This window comes from Chaetura pelagica, unplaced genomic scaffold, assembly GCF_000747805.2.
Source record: "Chaetura pelagica isolate M959 unplaced genomic scaffold, ChaPel_1.0 scaffold477, whole genome shotgun sequence".
In the NCBI taxonomy this organism is placed as follows: domain Eukaryota; kingdom Metazoa; phylum Chordata; class Aves; order Apodiformes; family Apodidae; genus Chaetura; species Chaetura pelagica.
The window spans coordinates 1047865-1069694 of NW_009953956.1; the positions used below are offsets into that span (position 1 = coordinate 1047865).

Below are 21830 nucleotides of genomic sequence, written 5' to 3' on the forward strand. Positions count from 1 at the left end.
TCCCTACAAAAAGTGTCAATTACTTCATATTATTTGATTTTCTCAGTTGAAGAGGGCTGCTCCCTAGGACACACCTGTTAGTGCATTTTCTGCTTGTGGAAATTACCAGAAGCTTCAGACCCCACATGTGCTTCATCTTGGTAATCTGATATTATTTTAATGGTTTTTTTAACTGTTTACAAAGCAGTTTTTTAAATAAATAGGCCAAGTGAGCACTTACCCCACAAAACAGGAGGGTCACAGGGTGGCCTGAGAATTACAGAAATTTGGAAATTAATTTCCTTATTCAGATGAGGGTGATTTTCTTATTTTAATGTTTAATTTTTGTAGAGTGCAAATCAGAATGGCTATAAATAGAAGCGGCTACAGTAAAAAAAAAAAAAGTCATCATTCTTACTTCTCTTTGTAGTCTTTTTAGGAGGAGAAACTGTGTCTGTTTAAATAGTGTCAAATCACAAAGAATCATCTTGATGTCTTGAGTTTGTTCATCTGTAGTTCATCTTTGTATTTATTATTCTCCTTCCTAATAAAGCTACTCCCACTGATTGCTGCTCAGTCTTATTAGAGAAATCTGGCTTTAATCAGTATTATGATTTAATTATGAATTATTAAGAAGAGAAGCCTCTTAGCTTGATTGCTGCAGAGAATATCTAAGTTAAGATCAGAGCACTGGGTGGGCTGCAACAGACCTGGAAGGGGAAATATTTTTCCTGAGCTAGAGGTAGAAAACTCTAGTGGTAGGTCTGGAGAGCTGTGGTAAAGAAAATATCTCTCTTAAAACATTTTAAAAGGTCAGCTACACCTCCACACTATGAACTAATTTTATAATCCTGTGTTGGCATAGATATTTTGTGACAGAAGCCTTGAAGATGAATGATGATTTTCAGCTACAAAAGAGAATTAATTTATTATTTTTATCTTCTCTTTTGTTCCCAAAGATATAAAATACTTTTTCTAAGGAGAAATGCTTAGAATATGAAACTATATGTTTTATTAATAAATATTGCTCTGCAGCATATTTATGTCCAAGGATCTAGAACATTGGCAATGTTAGAAATAGCTTTTATTAAAGAAAACATGCAAGTATTTTCTTCTTCAAGGTTTTATTCTCAAGAAGCTGAGAAAGGTCTGATGTGAATAACCCAGTGGGAAAGGTGTCATTCATCAGTTTGTAAAGTACAGCATGGATGGGGGACTGTGGAATTAACATCCCAGGAATATTGGTGTTACCTGATAAATTGAGCTGAGCCTCCAGTATAGGACTACTGGGCAGATCTGGGTTTGAATTAATTTTAAAGGACTTTGGTTAATGAAGAAAAAAGGAGGTTAGGCATAACAGGTTTTTATGGGCCTTTTTTACTATGTTGTGCTTCATATACAATGGAGGATGGCGGTGCTGTGCTGATTATAATAATGAAAACATAATACTAATTTTTATTATTTTGTTGTTATCTTCATCATCATCATTGAATGGTTTGGGTTGGTAGGGTCCTTAAAGAGCATCTAGATACAATTCCGCTGCATGGGCAGGGACACCTCCCACCAGCCCAGGTTGCTCCAAGCCCCATCCAACCTGCCCTTCAACACCCCCAGGGATGGGGCAGCCACAGCTTCTCTGGGCAACCTGGGCCAGGCTCTCACCACCCTCACAGTAAAATATTACCTCCTAATGTCTAACATAAATCTCCCTTCTTCCAGTTTTAAGCCTTTATCTGTTGCCCTGTCACTGCCCTCTCTGGTGAAAAGTCTCTCCCCAGCTTTCCTGGAGCCCCTTCAGGCACTGGAAGGTGCTCTAAGGTCTCCCTGGAGCCTTCTCTTCTCCAGGCTGAACACCCCAACTCTCCCAGCCTGTCTCCAGAGCAGAGCTGCTCCAGCCCTCTGAGCATCTCCGTGCCCTCCTCTGGACTCTCCCCAGGATCATCATCATCCCATGAGATCTTCCTCTCCTCTTGCAACACATGTGGGAGTCTCGCCCTAACCCTTCACTCAGGAAGGCTTGGGCAGGCTGAAGCAGCATGACTGTCCTTTCCAGATCCCATTCCTGGCAGAAGGCATCCGGATTCACGGGGAGAAGGTGACGGAGGCGCTGCGGCCGTTCCACGAGCGGATGGAGGCCTGTTTCAGGCAGCTGAAGGACAAGGTGGAGAAGCAGTACGGGGTCCGCGCTGTCGTAAGTCACCTCCTACCTTTACGTTTCCCACACGTGTGGAGTTTCTTTAAATTATGGACAACTGTCTGTTTCTTTATTATAATTCCCACTAATGAAGAAACCAGCATTGCTGCAGCATTGCCTGGCTGTTCTCCGCGGTCATCAAATCCTTAAACACTGAGCAGATGCTGTAGGAGATGTTTGTTGCTTTCATTTTCTAGCATGGGAACAATCTCTAAATGGCCTGAATCTCTTCCTTGAAAGTCAAGATAATTCTTCAATATTCCATTTTTAAGGAATTGGGTTAAAAATATATATAATAAATTGCCACAAAGGGCACTCTGGGGTGATCCTGGGAGAGCTGAATGTCACCTTTCTGCAGATGTAATTCCTTTAGAGCTGTGAGGGCTGAGCTGCTCCCCAGGAGTCTGCAGCTTGGGTTTTCATGCACCCTACATGTAGGCAGGCAGTAACAAGATAGCTGCTGCTTAATGAGATTTAGTGGTGCTGGAGTTCATGCTTCTCTCATTCCAACAAGCTCTTTTCAGTCGCTGCTGCATCTTTAAGGCGCAGCCAAGAATTTGGTGGCATTTCCAGTGGGGTTTTGTTCTGCTTTTAATTTCAGCATTACCCGGTGGGGAGGGAGGCCAAAAGCCAGCACAAAGCTTCATAATTGAGAATATAATTGGCAACTCAGCCAAAATCCACATGGATTGGGTGCTATTATATGAATCAGTTTTCTAAATGATTTAAAATCCTGTAATGCAGGAGGCTACAGTTGTTCTAAGACTGACTGTGTGGAGCCAATATCCTAATAATGTATTGAAGGCTGTTGGGATGAGCTTTATCTCTCCCTGCTGGTCATCATGAGTGCACTGTTGTAAACATGCTATGATTTTTAGGTTTATTTGTGAAATGGCAGCAGTATGTATCAGCATCACCTGACTGCTCCAGAAAACAAAGCACATCTATTTACCAGAAGAGACCTACATGGCCTCCAGTGCAGAGGTGCCAAGATCACCTGGCCCACAGCAGGCTCCTTGGCAGGGAGCACCCCAGGCACCCTGAAAACCCTGGTGAGGAGGGTTGCCCTGTGGGCAGCAGCCTGTCCTGGTCACATCAGAAGAGCCAGGAAGTTCTGGTGACCCCCCCCTTTACTGCAAAGGTTTTTATCTGAGCTTGGAATCGTCAGATCTACTCATAGTTGGGTTGCAGTGTTTCATTTTGGTCCAGGATACATAAGTGGGCTTCAAGCCACAGTACTTCCCCAATTTGTAGAGCAAATTTTACATGTGGCCTGTAACAACATGTGATTTATCTCCAAATGAGCAAACAGTGTGGTATCATTTAGGACAATGCTCATTTTCCCTGAATTGAATTCAAGAATATCCTGTACCAGAAACCCTTTCCCTGGTATTAAATCCAAATGATCTTGGAAAGCAGTGATTTATTTTGAAGATTGCACAGATTTGCCTTCTGTCAGCAAAAAGTGTCAGGAAGCTGAAGGAAATCACAATCAGACCACTCATTGCTGGGCTGTGGTGCAGGAAAGCCATCCTGGAAGCAGGTGAGGAGCTGGCACTGTAAATCCATTAACTGCCTTTGGAAAAGCTTTCATGCACCCTACATGTAGGCAGGCAGTAACAAGATAGCTGCTGCTTAATGAGATTTAGTGGTGCTGGAGTTCATGCTTCTCTCATTCCAACAAGCTCTTTTCAGTCGCTGCTGCATCTTTAAGGCGCAGCCAAGAATTTGGTGGCATTTCCAGTGGGGTTTTGTTCTGCTTTTAATTTCAGCATTACCCGGTGGGGAGGGAGGCCAAAAGCCAGCACAAAGCTTCATAATTGAGAATATAATTGGCAACTCAGCCAAAATCCACATGGATTGGGTGCTATTATATGAATCAGTTTTCTAAATGATTTAAAATCCTGTGATGCAGGAGGCTACAGTTGTTCTAAGACTGTGTGGAGCCAATATCCTAATAATGTATTGAAGGCTGTTGGGATGAGCTTTATCTCTCCCTGCTGGTCATCATGAGTGCACTGTTGTAAACATGCTATGATTTTTAGGTTTATTTGTGAAATGGCAGCAGTATGTATCAGCATCACCTGACTGCTCCAGAAAACAAAGCACATCTATTTACCAGAAGAGACCTACATGGCCTCCAGTGCAGAGGTGCCAAGATCACCTGGCCCACAGCAGGCTCCTTGGCAGGGAACACCCCAGGCACCCTGAAAACCCTGGTGAGGAGGGTTGCCCTGTGGGCAGCAGCCTGTCCTGGTCACATCAGAAGAGCCAGGAAGTTCTGGTGACCCCCCCCTTTACTGCAAAGGTTTTTATCTGAGCTTGGAATCGTCAGATCTACTCATAGTTGGGTTGCAGTGTTTCATTTTGGTCCAGGATACATAAGTGGGCTTCAAGCCACAGTACTTCCCCAATTTGTAGAGCAAATTTTACATGTGGCCTGTAACAACATGTGATTTATCTCCAAATGAGCAAACAGTGTGGTATCATTTAGGACAATGCTCATTTTCCCTGAATTGAATTCAAGAATATCCTGTACCAGAAACCCTTTCCCTGGTATTAAATCCAAATGATCTTGGAAAGCAGTGATTTATTTTGAAGATTGCACAGATTTGCCTTCTGTCAGCAAAAAGTGTCAGGAAGCTGAAGGAAATCACAATCAGACCACTCATTGCTGGGCTGTGGTGCAGGAAAGCCATCCTGGAAGCAGGTGAGGAGCTGGCACTGTAAATCCATTAACTGCCTTTGGAAAAGCAAGTCTGTTAGCAGGTCCCAGTAGGTGAAGGAGGTGGTCTCAGATGGCAAATGCTTTCCTGCAAGTGAGTGATGGCTTCCTTGTAGAACAATTACAAATTTTCCAATTTTACTTCTGCCCCTAAATGAGGAGTAATCATTAAATTGGTTCTAAACAGAATGAAGCCACCAAGATAGGGCTGAGCAGCCTAGACCCAGCACCCTCTTCATCCTGTTCTGATCATGATCACTACTGTGTGACCCATGCCACTGGGTTTATGGATGTTATGCCAATCACATCAATGTAGAATAGGTGTGAATTTGGTTCCAAATTATCCCTGGAATCCCACAGAGATGTATTGTGAAGAGGGGATGATGCAGGATATGGTGAGGGAGAGAGCTTCAGCATTCTGCTCAGCAGGATACAAAGCATCCTGGAATGAGGAGGTGACAAGAAAGACAGTGCAGCAGGTGGGGCAGCAAAAATGGGTCAAGAGATGTTGTTCTGTGAATGCACAAAACCTGCACATGGCAGTGATGTATCCTGCTGTATTCCATGACAGGCCTTCCTTTAGAGATGAGCTTTCACTTTTGTTCATAGCAGTGACTTCTGATTTTTAATGGGAACACTGTGATCCTTGGAGGAATGTGCCAGCATTTATGGTATCCTAAGCTGTGCTCCTTCTGCAGTCCTTCAGATTCCATCTTACTAATATATTTAGGAGGAGAAAGGTTCAAATAATAATTTATTCCCAAGGATAACAGGAATAATTGGCATTTATGATCCTTGCATGTCAGTTACTTCAATAATGCACATTTACATCACTAGGGAGATGACTGGAAAGTCATCCACAGGTAGTGTTATCTCTCTAATTTCACTCTCCCCACCAGTAAGAATTGTCAGGATTGATGAAGTTTTATTGCTTCTGCCTTCCCTGTACAAGGCCAATTTACCAGTGGTTGACAGGGTGGAAAATATACCTGTAATTAAACAGCATGAGATTCTTATTTGTTGACTGACAAAGTTCAATTATTTTTTGCATATATCAGTTATTAATGACTAACAAAGCTTGTATAAATATTCAGAACTCTGAAATTGTTTGAAACAAGCAAACAAAATGTTTCATATATTTTCTTCTTAACCCAAATGTCAATCTGCAAATTGGCTCTCTTGACATAAAGTTCCTCTTAATGTTTTTGGGTTGGTTTTTTTTGTTTTGTTTTTTATAAAAACTCCATTTCACTTACCTGTGCTGACAGGGCAGTCACTCCAATTCCAGAGGTGGGTTAAAAAAAAAAAAGTTGCCTCTAAATAGCTCCTTTTTAAAGCCCAGATGTAAAAAAAAATTAAAAAAAAAAATTCAATGTACATTCAAGTGAAGCAAATGACTTCCTGGAATATGTTTAAAATTATACATATTTCCTTCTAGCCCTTTAAGTGAATTTTCTTTAGAATTGCTTTCTTTGTTGTTAAACATGGTGTATAATTAATTAATACCAAATTCCACGTGGAAGAAAAGCCATTGAGCCTTTCCACTTCTGTGTTTTTCCTGTAGCCAGCTGTCAGCTGCCTCCTGATTTAAGCAGATCTTGCATTTCCTTACTGCAGCTCTCAAGTCTGGATGATAGACGAGGCAGTCGGCCCCGGTCCATGGTGAGATCCTTCACCATGCCATCATCTTCAAGACCCCTCTCCGTGGCCTCAGTGTCTTCCATCTCCTCCGACAGCACACCCTCTCGGCCTGGCTCAGATGGGTATGTAAGGAGCACTCATCCAGGGCTTCTCCCTCTAAAGCATGATTTGGGTGCAAATCCATAGGCTTTGAGGATCAACCTGCTCCAGATCTCAGTGCTATTATGGTGTTACTCCTTCAGCTCCTACTGACTCCTCCTGGGTGGCCGTGTGACGTTTGTTTGATCTCATAAGGAGCCAGGGGGGTTTTTTGCTTAAGTCTTTTCTCAGTGCATTTTATTCCAGATTGGGTTCATCTTAATACCACACAAATATTAACGTGACACAAAGGTGTGAGTAATTAGGAGGAATGGGGGGGCTGGCACTTCTAAATGACAGCCTAAAAAAAAACCCCAGCCTGTATATACATTTAGCTCAAAATGTATGGCTTGTCCTTTTTGAACCAAGATAAATAAAACACTCATCTTGGTCCTCTTTGAAACAAAGTTAAGACCTAAGAATTAAAACCGAAAAAACCCAGAGAACAAGAAGATAAAGTATCCCCTTTCAAGTTGTTGCAAGTGTAACAGTAGAGGAGTGATCTTGTGCAAAGTCAGTGGTGAGACGTGTGTTCAGCCGGCCCTGTCGCCGTTAACAGGTGGATCTTGGGAGAAGGAAGGGATTAGCTGACTGCTCAATCATTTCTTCTCACTTCTGCTGCCAGAGGAAAAGCTGCTTACAGCAAGATTGTACTTGAGGACTTATCAAGATACTTCACATGAGAACTGGGAATTCTGTTGATAAGCCCCGTATCACAGTCAAAAGAACAAAATAATCTGTTTTCCTTCCGGGGTTTCCATCCAGCCTCAGAAGTCCCTTCTCCCTTTTCCTCCCCCCAGGCATTCCCATAATCCAGAAACTCAATATTTGACCCAGGCAGCAGTTTTTTAAAAGACTCCTGAAGGGCTGTTAACTTAGAGGGATGTGCTAGATGCACCTGTGTTCCTTATGTAACTTAAGAGGAAGTTACTACTTGACTGGAGAGTAAAAGCATCAAGTAAAATTAAATACAGCACCCAAGGACCAACGTGATCCTTACCTTGATTACAAACAGTTTATATGCCCCTTGGGGAGATCTGCCAACAGAGCACAATTCAGCTCTCATCACATTGCCCTCTGTAACCTATGCGTGGTGAGTCACATTGAGAGAAATGTAGGACAGCAGAGACAAAGATGTGTTTTGATTAATTCATCCACAAAAGTTGTCTTGCTGGAACTTGAGGATAGCTACCATCCCAGGTTAGTGGGCAGCATTAGTTTATCTTGGAAGAAAAATACTGGTCCCTTGCCTGCCTCTACCTCTTTGTTGATGGAAGTGTTGGGCCAGGTTGGATGGGTCTCATGGGAGGTGTCCCTGCCCATGGCAGGGGGACTGGGACTAGGTGATCCTTATGGTTCCTTCCAACCCAAACCAGTCTGGAATTCTATTATTATATGTATTTTTCTTTCTGTATGGGATACTGTTTTCTTAATTTTTGGATCTCTATCCCAGCTTTGATGTGGCAAGTGTCACAGCAATTTTGGAGGATCTCATGAGTCCACTCAGTATGTAGATTTTAAAAAAAACAAAAACAACTCAAAAGGATCACTGTGCACCTTAACTCCTGCTCCAAGCCTGGAGCAATTCAGAAGAAGAAAGTATTATGAACAAACATAATCACTGACAAGACCTGAAAAAAAATGTTCACTTGCTTGATCAGTGTAGCAGGAGAAGTAAAACCATAATAAGAGACCTCAAAAATTCAAATGACTGTAAAAATCATGTGGGGGGTTTGTCACTAATAACTTAGAAGTTCACCCATCTACCTACCACAGTTAATTTGGTCTATGGTCAGTTTTACTCTCCTGCTTTCCACTTCCTTCCTCTTCATATCTTAAGAGATGAAGCTAAGAAAAACAATTAAGTGGAGCCAGCAGATCTTGCCCAGATCACCCAACTTACATTTGATGCCATCCCCAGCTTCTCCTGCTTTGGAGGTTTTAAACAGTAAGAACTCAAAGAAGATGTTGACACAGTGTGTGTTTTACAGCTCCTGACTTCATGTAGAAATAAAACTCTGACTTTAAAGAAGGGACTTAGAAACACCAATCTAGGCACTTCCAGGCATGGCTGGGAGCAAGAAGTCCCAGTGTGCTGGTGTGATTTGCCATCAGTTGCAAGCCCTGATGTTCTTCAGGTAGGAGGAGCATGGCCTGTCAGCCCATTTCATCCCTCGTATGATGCGTACAAATCATTAGTAGTACTAATAATGGTAGTGCCTGGAGGGGAAGCAATTAATCATTGTCTGAAGAATGGCAATTCCTTGTGGACACTGGTCATCAAATGATGATGAGGCTAATGGCTCAGGGGTCGTTGCTGCAGGTCCTTGTTTGAGCATCTTTCCATCTAATGAGCTAACTTGGGCTTTACCTTTTACTTAAACTAATCATTCAAAAGGTGAGAGAACAGATTATTTTAAATTACTCAGTAAAAAGTAGCTAAAAGGAGTTCCAAGTTTAGAAAATAAAAACTCTTTATATAAATGACGTTTTCCTTTAAAAGTTAATTGAATCCCTAAGGATTTTTTGATTTGTAGCCAGAAAAGAAAAAGTAGTTGTGGAGCATAAACATTGCAGAGCTGATGGAGGAAGTATATGAGCCGTGCATATATTTATACACTTGAAGCATTCCAAGTAGAAAAATGTAGCTGCTTTTTGGAAACCAATGTTACTCTTCACTGTTACCTGACTAAGTTTTCATTCTTGAGTATATCTGTAACAACTGAGCTCTGCCCTCCTGACCCCCTCCCCAGGAGATGTGGATCTGAGGGTATATGGGGGCACACTTGAAAGGCTGTATGTCCTCACACAAAAGGAAGACATTCTTTGCTGTGAGGGTGGTGAGACCCTGGCCCAGGTTGCCCAGGGAAGCTGTGGAGCAACCTGGTCTGGTGGGAGGTGTCCCTGCCCATGCAGGGGGTTGGAACTGGATGAGCTTTAAGGTCCTTTCCAACCCAAACTAGTCTGAGATTCTATGATTAATGCAATTACCTGCACTCATCTATAGCAGGTTTCCACTGGAGTTTCCAGACGTCTGCTGGCATGCCTGGTGTGCTCCCCAGCACACAGAGTGGGAGTGCTGGAGGAGAAACTCATTTTCATGTAAACCACAAACACAGGAGTTTGTGTAGCTGTAAACCAATAAATTTCCTACCGAGCAGGGAAACAGGCAGTTCTGGATCTTCAGCAGTTCTGCAGTAAATTTTATTACAAGACAATTATGATTGTTATGACCTTCTGCCCCCTCTTTTTCTCTCTAATGAGATTTCCTGGATTAGCAGAGCATCATCAATTCAAATGAGGCTTTGGGAAATATGTAAATGAAAGTAAGACGTTTTGAAACTGGTATTTTATTGATCTAAGCAACAACAATTTCCTTTAGGTTTGTGCTGGAGCCCCTCCTGCCAAAAAAGATGCATTCTAGGTCTCAAGATAAATTGGACAAGGATGACCTAGATAAAGATAAGAAGGAAAAGAAGAAGGAGAAAAGGAACAGCAAGCATCAAGAGATATTTGATAAAGAATTTAAATCTACTGATATTTCTCTGCAGCAGTCTGAAGCAGTGATCCTTTCAGAAACGGTAACTTTATTAGCAAGTAATGCTTTATCTAATTCTGAGCAGTGTTCTTTCTCTTTTTAAATAAAAATGTTGATTTTTACGACTTAGTTTATTTTCAGACCAAAAATAACTCCGAAGGGAATATGCCCTGTGTCAGTATATGGGATAATGAAGCAAAAATAGACATTTTATTTACAGTGTTAAAAAAAAAATCATCATATCTCATATGAAAATCATAACCAAAAGCTATATATGACTGTGTGGTGAAAGGAACAGATGGTATATCCTGAGTAAAAGAAATGCTACCATTTTAGCAGCCTTTTGAAGTTCTGGTTCCCAGTAGATCAAGATGGGTTTTCTCATATTTCAGCTGACTACTGCAAGACACTTTTGGGGGGAAGTATTACAGGGTCATTCCAAGCACAGCAATTCCATGTTCTTGAAAGGCTATTTTGAGCAGAAAATCATAAGCAGTTCCACTGGTGGCTGTAAGAATATTAACTACAGGGCATATCTTTCTTAAACCCTCTCTTCTTGGCTTATATTTAACTCACTGAATCTGTCCTGAAGGCTTAGGTAACTTGAGAAGTTCTGGCAAGAAAAGCAAGGCCATTTTAAGGTAGAGCAGGGAGTGCCTGATCTAACTAACCTCCAAATCTCTGCCTGGACACCTGCTTTGAGGCCAGAGGTTTGAAACTTGCCCTCCAGAAAGAAATGTAACTTTTTTTTAAGATTTGCAAAAGTACTTCTAGAGCCAACTTTTAACTCGGAGTTTTTGGTTGGACTTTCAAACCCCTTTCTCTCTGACCTGTGGTGACTGGGTCCTGTGAGTCTTTCTCTCTGGTAATTGCAGTGGAATACAACTCAGATGCTGAGCTATAGTTCCTTTCTTTCCTGGATTTTCTCCTCCTTTTCCATCCAGAGATGAGCTGATGTCTCAGATGTGTTCTCCATTATCTTGGAGGATCAGAGCTGTGTCTGATGTGGCCACAGGCCCAGTATTAGCTCAGCAGAAAACTGCTCAAATCCCTTTTGTGCATCTAAAGCTTTTCTTTTCAAACCAGTGAGTTTTTCTGTTGACTTTGGATCAGCACCTGTTTTTTTTTAAACAGATTTATCCTGCCAGAGCCAATCAGGTGAGCATCACTGGAGTAATTTTAGCCCAGAAATACACTTTGCATGGACTCCTATATGTCTCATCTTTTTGATGCAATGCGTCCAATTCCAGCAGTCGCGTTTTGACTAAGCCTGAACATCACAATGGCAAGACTGGAACTGGAATCTCCCAGTTTCCTAAGCAGACTTGCAGAGCCTGTGGGGGAAGAACATTAGCCATAGGAGAAGAAAATTGCATTTCAGGGCAGCTCAGTCATCTGGACTTGAACAAATCCGTGAGACTAGTTGGGAAGCGTCTGAGGATGCTGGAGAGCTGGTTGATGTCACTGCAAGGTCACTGTCATCTCTGAGGGGTCATGATTTGACTGAAATTTTTCACTCTTACCATTCAAGAGCTTTCAGTGCATGACTGATATGACTAATTTTCCCTGAATTATAGAGAGAGAGGGAAATTAAATGTCAGAATTAGTTACCTACACTGACTTTGAGCTTCTTGAAACCCACAGATCAATAATATGAAAAGGAGTTTACTTGTGAGAGAAAAATTCTCCTTTTTCAGTATCTGCAAACTACTTGATGATCTCCAAAATGACCAAGTCAATTTTTAGTGCTTGCTGTTGGAGTGGTTCCTTTGCTCTTGTAGGTGAAACAGAGGAGGCACTTCTGAGATTAGTTTACAAGAGGGGCTGCTCAATTCCCACTGCTGCCTTCAGGAATTTTGTACAGATAATGTCAAGCCATTTAAAGATAAAATTAGAACCCATGATGGATTTGGGGTAGCACGATACGTCGGAATAATCCCCATGCGGAAGCACAGTGTGTGGTCAGCCTTATTGCTGGCTCTGTCTTGTGTCTCTGTTAGTTGGAGAGCGTGGTGTGTGTCACCTCTGTTCCAGCCAGGTGTCTCTGCAGTTTACAGCCAGCCTGTGCCAGTTATAGCTGGCAAACAACAGGCTTGTGCTTGGCAGGTCAGACGTCCAGTTTCAGATATTTCACACGCACAATTGCCTGAGAACACTTATACTCTAAATTATTCTTCACTCACCCCAAAGAGGTGGTTATCAGAGTTTTGCTTTCGTGAGGGAGGGATGCATCAATAACCTTATATATTAATCTGTTCTGGACCCTGTGTTGCTGACTACTAATTGCTTTGTGCAGGATAATTGCTAGCCCTGTACCAAATTGACAGAGAATATTAAGTGAGAGGCAGCAGGCATGGCAGAGGCCATTCCCACCTCTGCAGAGCTTCTGCTGCTCTCTTCAAAGATGGGGACTAATGAAATGAGTCTTTGCATCACTGCAATGGACTTTCTTATATAGGAACTTCTTTTTATTTTTTTCCCAATCAAATGAAGAACATGCAAAGATAATAAAACAGCAGAATTATTTCCTGGAGCTCCTGGAGCCTCTCAGAGGCTGTTTTGTCCAGTTGTGTGGCTTAAATACTTTTTCTTTTTTTTTTCAAATTTCACTGTACTCATAATGAATTTATTGACTGATCAAAACCCAAGCCCTAATTACAGAGATCTTGTATTACTATGATCTTATCAGAAGACAAATTAAGCACTTTAGTATGTGAAGATGATCAGTAATGTCTTTATAGTTTCCCAGAGATTTTTATCTCCTTTTAAGTATTACGTAAACTTCTTTAACATAAATTCTCCTTGTTAGTTCTTTGATTCCAGGAGCTGATAGCAAACCTAACACTGAAGCCAGGTAGTTAACAGACCACTCAAGAGCTCATGTTAGAAATCAGAATAACAGGCTGTATATTTTACTGATTTAGTGGCATCTAACATCACACACTATCGATCCTGCTTTCAATAGACCCCCCAAAATTAGCAACAGGTTCATTATGGATTAGTGGTCTCCAAAGAGTTCATATTGCATAGCAGAACTGGGATTTATATGAAGCTTTAAGAAGACCAAGCTTGTCAATCACAGAAGTTATAATTTATTTGAGCTAAGTAGCTACAGACTGAGTTAACTTGGGAACTTGATTCTAGCTGATGTTTTTTCTCTTGATTCTGGCATTGCAGCTTTCCTTATCAATTAGTTGCTTTTTTATAATTATATACCTCTGAGAACGTGATTACTGTGCTTATGCAACCTACTGAAAACATGCTTCAGCAAATCTAGAAAGAAGAAACCTTTTGGAATCTTTAGGACTTGAATTTTAGTATCAGGCAAATTTCTGAAAGGTTACCCCGAGGTCTTGATGAACTATTGAAAAAAAGATACATACTTTGTGGCCATTCATTTCTTGTAGAAGAGTCTCAGAGGCACAGTCTCTTACGCAAACCCTCTTAGGGTTTGCTTTCTGAAAATAACAGCAAGCACTCATTGTTTGTTTTAGAATTCCCATTCACAGCACACTTTTAAAAAAAAAAACCCACAAACATTATGAAATGACAAAACTCTCCCAAAGAAGCATGAATTGCTGCTGGCATTTTCTCTTTCCTCCTAATGCAGCACCTTGGCTGTTCTTTCCCTCTTAACTTCAGGCTGCTGCTCCATTTTGTGTCATCTGGAAATAAAAACATCCCTTTCTTCGCTGAAGTTACTGGAAATATGAGAGCCAGTGGGTGGGTAACAAACAGTAGAGCTCAGAGTTACATTCAGTAAAAGGAGCCAACTTTACAAAAACATTAATTGCCCAACAGGTTCCAAGTATAATTTTTGGGTTTCTGGTGGATAATTTAAATGGCCTACAAAGCAGCCAGAGCAAAACAACAGGGATATTTTAGTGAATTAAATATAAGCACAAATATGCACCATCAAGAAAGGGTTTCTGGAAAGATGATGTCTTCCTCAGGAAAGAGTTTCACCATGCAGGCAATTAAATAAATTGTCAAAGGGAAGTAGAGGCATATGAGAAGAAAGTAAAGATTTCAGAATGCTGTAGAATCTAGTGTAAGGGTATAGCTGCCTCAGCTGTTATTAGACAAGTGGTTGAGGAATTGACTCATTGTTTCATAAGAAAATGCACTAGGCTCTTGGAAGGTGTGTCAGTCAAGCCTCACTGTGATTCCTGGGGAGAAGGGAAGAACATTCAGAGCTCTGAAATATGGCATTAAATCAGAAATATTGTATGTTATTGTTGCCCTATTATTGTTCTGGAGGTAGCAGAGGAAACAGAGCAATCCAAGGTCTGTCGCTCAATAACATCATATGTTCCTTGACTGTCTCACCTTGATAAGCCAGGGTGGGACAGCCCAGCATCTGCTTGTGCTCTTGCTGTGCTGCAGGGAAGTAACTGGGGTTTCCACTGGTATGTCCCTGTGCAGATCAGCCCGCTGAGACCACAGAGACCAAAAAGCCAAGTCATCAACGTCATCTCAAGTGAAAGACGTTTCTCCGTCTCTCCATCACCTCCCAGCTCCCAGGTGACACCACCCCCCATTACTCCTCGGGCCAAACTTTCCTTCAGCCTACAGTCCAGTAAGTCATTTTAATTACCTTTCTACTTTCCTAGAATACATTATGCAGCATCACTGGTGGTGGGGAGATGTTTGCTGAGCACTGCCTTACACCTTGGCTGGAGTTCTTTGACTTAGTCTTTTTGCCATCACCATGGAATTGTTTGCAGGAGCAAGAACTTCCCTCTCAACAACACACTCTTTGCATTTCCCAGCAAAAATACTTCCAACCTTTTACAAAAGCAACAAAAATGGTGGCATTGAAAAAGTGTCTTTTCCTTTTCAAGTAATCATTAACGATGACTTAGGTATAGAGTAACTGTCAAAAATTAGTGTTGTACTTTATTCTCTATTGGATTTGGGGTATTTTGGAGCATAAAGGCTGAAAAAATAGTCTTTCCATGTAATTGTACCTTAAAAGAACTTTTGTTTGCTGTGTAGTGAGTACAAGCCAGGCAGGGGGGAAAAGTCAGTCTTTTTGATGTATTTTTGCTTTGACATTGACATCTATCAACTAGTTTTCTGTAAAATACTGTGTTTGCCTCATTCTTCAGGAAACTCAATTGCAAAACTGGATGTAACACAACACCTATTGCTTTTGTAGTGCTGGGTGCCAAAACCTGATGCTCAGAATTTCAGTGGCTGGCATGTGACACACACACCAAGATCTTTTTGCCACGTGTACCCAAATTCTAGTACATCAGTCAAGGGCTCAATGTTTACAGTAAAGAGGAGAATTGAAAAAACGTCTTGTTTGATCTTAGTCATTTAATTTTACTCTGGTTTTTCTTTATACCTAAAAGCTTCTTCCTTGCATTGTCAATATTTTGAAAAGCTCTTGTTGCCAACTGTGGACATATTTTTCATATATTGTTTATTCTACAAATCTACAGCAACAGAATTGTAGCCACGGTGCTGTGCTTTAATGGTTTAAAACTGCTGCTTGCAAACATGTGGCAGAAGAATAAGCAAGTGGAAATCAATTCAGTGTTTGCAGAGGCAGACACCCAAAACAAGTCCTGTGATAACTGTGAACTCTCTCCTTTCTTTACAGATTTGATAGCCAAAAACTACCAGTATGCTAAAATCTGGAAGTGCAGAGAAGCAAAGTAGATGTGCTCCTGCCAAAAACATCATTTGAATTGGGATATTTCTTCCTGTGTACATTTTATTAAAACTAACTCAATCTCTTCCTTTTTTTTAAAGTATCTGAAGCTATCATGTTTTTTTCTGAGAATATTAATGTCTGTGTGCTGGAGATTTATGGGTGTTCTGGAAAATAGGTTCAGCTTATTGCAAAATCCATGAGACTTGTCCATCATCATTTGAGGAACTGCAGCAATAAAAATGTTAGGATTTCCAAGGATAAAGAAGTCACTTCAGTGCACAAATTGACTAAAAGCAGTTAATGGGTTTCTAAGCAGTACTGCTTGCTTGTTAGCTGGCAGTCTGGGAAAACAGAGTGTAAAATTTGGTCATTAGGTGAAGATGAAAAAAAGGTCACCTGAGTGATCTCTTGCCAGCTCAAAGATGCTCTCAGTGGCACGTGTCCAGCAAGGAATAAATATTCACAGCATACTAGTCTGATGAAACACCTTGAATCATGATAGCAAGCCTGAAATGATGAGTAACTATTTGTATAGTGAGTGAGTTGGTAAAGTGTATTTCAGCTGAACTGAGCAGGAGAAGATTAATAGGTCTGGAGCAAATACATCTTCTTGAAGCACGACTGAAAATTACTGAAGTTTGGGCTCGATACCTGTTTCTGCAGGAGGGTCGATGGCTCCTGGATTCAATTGAGAGATTAGTTAGGCAGGGCAAATAATTTTTTCTCATTATTGAAGGCTGTTGTTCTACTAAATTGTCTGCCAGACTGAATGTAAATATGTTATTAAGGTATATTATGAAGGAGTCGTGTGGGTGGAAACACTCTGTCCACATTTGCAGTGCTGTGTGGCGGATGAGGTTGTGGAGATGCCATGAGCAGCCCGTGGGAAGCAGTGGAGACCAGCAGAGCTGCAGCAGGAGCTGGGGAACGTTGGGAAAGGGACAGGAGCAGAGCAGGGCACAGTTGGGTGGACAGCTGGTGACCATCCAGGTTGTTTGGAGTATTGCAGACATTAAAGTAGAATTGTCTCCAGTTACTGTTTCCTCCGCAACTCCAGTGAAAACATTTCTCACCTGCCTTGCTGTGGATCTTCCAAATGTCAACCTTAAACAAAAGGCTTTGTGTAACTTCTAACAAAATTTATGTTAACATCTTCTTGGCAGCACCTGCTAGTCTAGATGTAATGGCTTAGATGAAGTGAGTAGGTACTGTAATATCATGTAAAATACAAAGGCTAAGTGTTCAGGGCAGTTAAATTTGCTTTATCTTTGGGTAATAGCGTGTTGTTATGCTCATTTTCACTTTCCACCCAAGGAATGTCTGTAATGAGACCTGAAAACATGGCTTGTTCACAGTAAATACCAGCAGAAGGTTTCCCTCTCTGAAGCATGATTCCAGGTTCTGCTGTAGTTCTGACTAATTCTACAGCTCTAAAGAAAATGCCACTTTCCAAACATTGCCCATTATTTCCTCAAGTGCATGTAAAAATCAAGCAAATACATAGATGCATAAATACATAGGTAGATGTATATATGTAGTTGTGGGTGAGACGTGCAAGATATATAGTCTAGGAGCTGTTTTGTGAGGTTTATGGTCTCAAGTGCCTGTGATCTTGAGATGTATGGCTGGAAATTCATACAAAATGAATAGGGAAGTTAATTTGCAGCATCAGCAGTTACACGTGCATAGTGGTGTTTTCCAGTTCCATCTCTAATGCCATGAGCCTGGCAGGAGGAGATTCTGATGGAAGCATTTAGAGGAAAGCATTAGGTAAGTTTGGGGAATGGAGAAATTCCATATGTGTAGGAAAGGAAGGATGAAAAACAAGAGCAGTGGAAAAACTGATGAGAAATCAGGTCCTGGAGGACAAACAACTCTTTTCAGTTTGATGTAGAAGCAGCCACTGAAAGTCTGAAGTCCCAAGATGGAAACTATTCTTCTTCCTGGCGTAGTTGAACGTTCAAGTGAGAGGATGAAGAGTAAAATTACAGTTTTCAGTGACAAATCAATACAGCCATTTTAGAGTTAAACTGTGTTGGTGAGAGGCCATTTTAGAGAACAATAAAAGGACATTTTTTAAAGCTATTGATAAGGACCTTGCTAGAAAAAGATCTGCATAAACAGGTCCTTGTTTCACTGGTCACTCCTGTAAAAGAAAAATAACCTTGTGTATTTCCTAAATGAAAACACTTCCCTAATTTATCAAAAAGAAATGAAGTTTCTTATCTGGTAGAGCTCACAGTGGGGTTTGCCAGTGTTCAAATGACTGAATTACTCTGAAATACACCAAAATACACCGTGGGTGGATTTCTGCACAAAAACCTATGTATCACTCAGGCCTCAATACACTTTATTGTTCCTTAGGCTATTCCCCTTTACAGCACATACCTGCCTGGATTTATCTGCTGAGAAAAGGGAACTTTCTACTAATAATAAATGTTCTGTACTTTCTTCTGCTTGATTTTATTTACTCAGCAACTAATGACTGCTCATTCATTATAGTTACCAGGAGTGTGGAAGTTTTTGAGAGAGATCTAGTTAATTACAGGCTTTCATTTGTGAATTTTATTAACACGATGCTTTTATTTTACTGGGGGAAAGTAAATAAAGCTTAGCCCAGTTATATTCTCTTAGTTCACTTACCAAAACTTCTATTGTCTATTAATGTGGAAGGTGAAAATGCAGAGCTTACAGCTGAGAAAATTACATTTGTTAAGCTGTGAATGTTTTGGTGTGAAATGCGAAGGAAAATGTGTTTTGTATTAAAAACGGGATTGTTTGAGTCTATCCTCACATGAGCCCAGTGCAGCTCCACAGTGTGTCCTTCCCATCAATGCAGGGGTGGGTTCATTTGTTCTGCTTTCCTTTAAAATCCATCATTAGATGAGCTGCAGATAATTACAGAGGCAGCGAAGAGCAGACGAAGCGTGGGCAGCATTAGGGCAGTGCCCAGGCTGTAAGAATTGGCGCAGTCTGGGCCTTTGGATTGGACTCGGTTATTGGAAGGGTTAGTTAACTCCATGTGGATTTTTACAGGTCTGGAGCTGAATGGGATGTCCAGCTCCAACATCCCCGACGTTCCTCCTCCGCTGCCTCTCAAAGGCAGCATGGCTGATTATGGGAACCTCATGGAAAGTCAAGACTTGATCAGCCCGACGACCTCCCCCCCAGCCCATCAACGGGTGAGTCCCAGAGAGGATGATCATTTTCTGCCCTTTTCTTTGCTTTTGTGCTATGCCACAAACCACAGCAAGGTGTAATCCTGCTCCTGGATGTGCCAGAGCAGCCAGAGGCTTCTTCAGCTGCAAACATTCTGGAGAATGAGGGAATGACATCGCTCAGGAGGACCAACCTGTAGGGAGGTGGGATTCATTCTAGTGCAGAAGACCAGGCAAAATATTGTTAGCTGTGTTGGTAAGGGAGCTTAAACTGGCAGGATATAGTCTTAGGAGCAAATTAGATTTAATAGCCTTTCAATCCTGCCTTGGGAAAGGAAATAAAACATGGACCTGACATCTTTCCTTTCTGGAGCTCTGCTCTCTCAGCATTCAGTCCCTGCTTGTATCCTGGAGACAAACAGACGTGCCTCCTTGGAGGGAAGGACCTCAGAAACACTCTTCATCATCAACAGGGCTTTCAGCTTTCTGAAGAAAATACTCTTTTTCAACTTAGCTTCCTGTATCCTGGAAGCTTTTTAAAATAATTTGGTCCTTTTCTTTAAAGCATCACTTTTGAGAAGGGCTGTTTATTTTCTTTTGGAAGGGGAAAAAAAAAAAAGTTTAAAGAGGTTTTCTTTTCTTCAGCTTGGAAATGTGTAATTTTGGCCAAGCTGTTGTGGGAATTTTTTTTGTTTGAAGAGGTGTCTTCCAGGATTTCTCTGAAATTCATCGTTCAAATGAAGTTCTGTGGAGTAATTTGCTTTTCAGCAAATTCTCTGGTCAGAGAGAGCATTTTGATTCTCAGCAGAGAAGGGGGAATTTAGGTTTAATTCTGGGGAGGGTTTTGTTTAACACAGATTATCACAGTGCACAGCAGGACACGAGTCTGGGTTTTTCCATGATTGAAACTGTAGCTGTGTTGTTGCAGGAGTTCAGTATTTTCAGGCAAAATTGGGAAAAACCCTCAGATACAGAAGTAAACTAGGAACGTGAGCAGTGTTTTTCAAAACATGATATTGGACTCTTTATAGGCATATATTGAAAAGCTCTCAATTCCCATTGCATCTTCCATAATTCTTCCCCATGGCTTGATGATTTTAGTAAATACTTCAGGAAGTCTTACCCATTTCCCTGGCTTCTCTCTGAGGGCCCAGCTCGTGCTTGACCTGAATACAGACCTACAAGTGGGAAATTTCAGGAGGTACAGGAGAGCTGCCAGGAGTTTTGTCTGAGGGATCCATCTTCATGAGGAAACCTCAGAAATTCAAATGAGCTTTCAAATTTATTGAACTCCTTCCTGAATGAGTTCCAGAGTAGTAAATTCATTTTGTATGATATCCTGGAAGTTTTGGGTCATGGTGGTAACTCAGGATTGTTAAGAGGAGTACTATTTTTGGCTAAAAAAGCATTAAACAATGAGATGATAACACCTGCAGTGAGGAATACAAATCCCAATAGCCAGGTTCTTTTTCCTTTTCTTGTAAGGCTGGTTGGAGGGGTTTCCACTCAACAGACATGTGCTCAGTACTCACTGCACTGCTTGTGAAGGCCACTGTGCTGTGATGCCTGGAGCCCAGACCAGAACAGCTCAGGTTCCAGCCTTAATGCTGTTGAAGAAGTGACCTTGCCCTGCTCCTGTACCTGTCATGAGCAGCGTTTCCACATCACTACATGAAGTCCATAAAAATAGTAGCAGTGTGCTCCCTTGGCTTTTTGTAAACTTTTATTCAGGTCTTAATATTTTTTCTCTTTATGGTCTTCACTGTTCAGAATTTTTAATTATTTTTTTTTAAGTTCCATTAGTCAACATTGGGTGTTGAAGGAGCTCAGGGTATTAGGAAGAAATTCTTCACCATGAGGGTTGAAAGGTGCCAGAACAGGTTGCCCAGGGAGGTTGTGGCTGCCCCTTCCCTGGAGGTGTTGAAGGGCAGGTTGGATGAGGCTTGTGCAGCCTGGGCTGGTGGGAGGTGTCCCTGCTCATAGCAGGGGGGTTGGAACCTGATGAGCTTTAAGGTCCCTTCCAACCTGAACCATTCTGAGATTCTATGATTTAAGCACACATTGGAAACACAATCAAATATAATTAAAAAAAAAAATCAGCATTGTATATTTATAAATGTTTGAAGACAAGAGATTATACTTACAGAGTCTGAAAAATGAATATGAAGAAGATTTGTTACAAAGCCACATATATTAGTCTTAGAATTAATTTTGGGAAGGGCTCCTAGTCTTATAACAATCATTCTGCACATTTATTTCATCAGGCTTGTAGGAAGGAAGCTGTGAGAGAACATTAAAAAAATTAGTAGTGCTGGGCATGAAAGATCAGATGGGTAAATTCTTATTACTGCTGTGATTAAATTCCACTCCACAGTTTTTAATGTCTTGTGTTTCATGGGTCAAATAGCTACATACTTCATAGCATTATAATTCTCTGCCTAGTAAACTGATCATCTTTTAAATTACACATAATTTGTATCAGTGAAGAAAAATCAGTAAAAGAATATAACAGATAAGATTATCTTAGGAGCTCTAAAACTGGAAATATCTCCTTGTGTGAGAAATGATTCTGTGGTTCACTCTGGTTGTCTTGCAGTCAGTTATGAAAACCAAAAGTAGTGCTGTAGTGAACTGCAAAGCATGCAATGACAAATGAGTCAAGACATACTTCAAACTGCAGGCAATTGTGTCATTTAGTGTCTGAGATGGTAATCCTAGATATCTGGAATCCACTATTAACTTGGTCTACCTTCAGTCTTTTATCCAAGTGATCATCCCATTACAATATTCTG

At 41.1% G+C, this 21830-nt stretch overlaps 1 protein-coding gene across 1 annotated transcript in view; it reads left to right on the plus strand.

Moving 5' to 3' along the window:
• The window catches only part of DOCK1 (dedicator of cytokinesis 1), a 298906-nt gene that overhangs the window by 269705 nt on the left and 7371 nt on the right, over nucleotides 1–21830 (plus strand). Inside the window, exons 49-53 of the mRNA XM_010001879.1 lie at nucleotides 2033–2170; nucleotides 6516–6661; nucleotides 10060–10258; nucleotides 14641–14794; nucleotides 18917–19062. Coding sequence (XP_010000181.1) covers nucleotides 2033–2170; nucleotides 6516–6661; nucleotides 10060–10258; nucleotides 14641–14794; nucleotides 18917–19062 — 783 coding nt within the window. The remainder of the gene's footprint in view (nucleotides 1–2032; nucleotides 2171–6515; nucleotides 6662–10059; nucleotides 10259–14640; nucleotides 14795–18916; nucleotides 19063–21830) is intronic.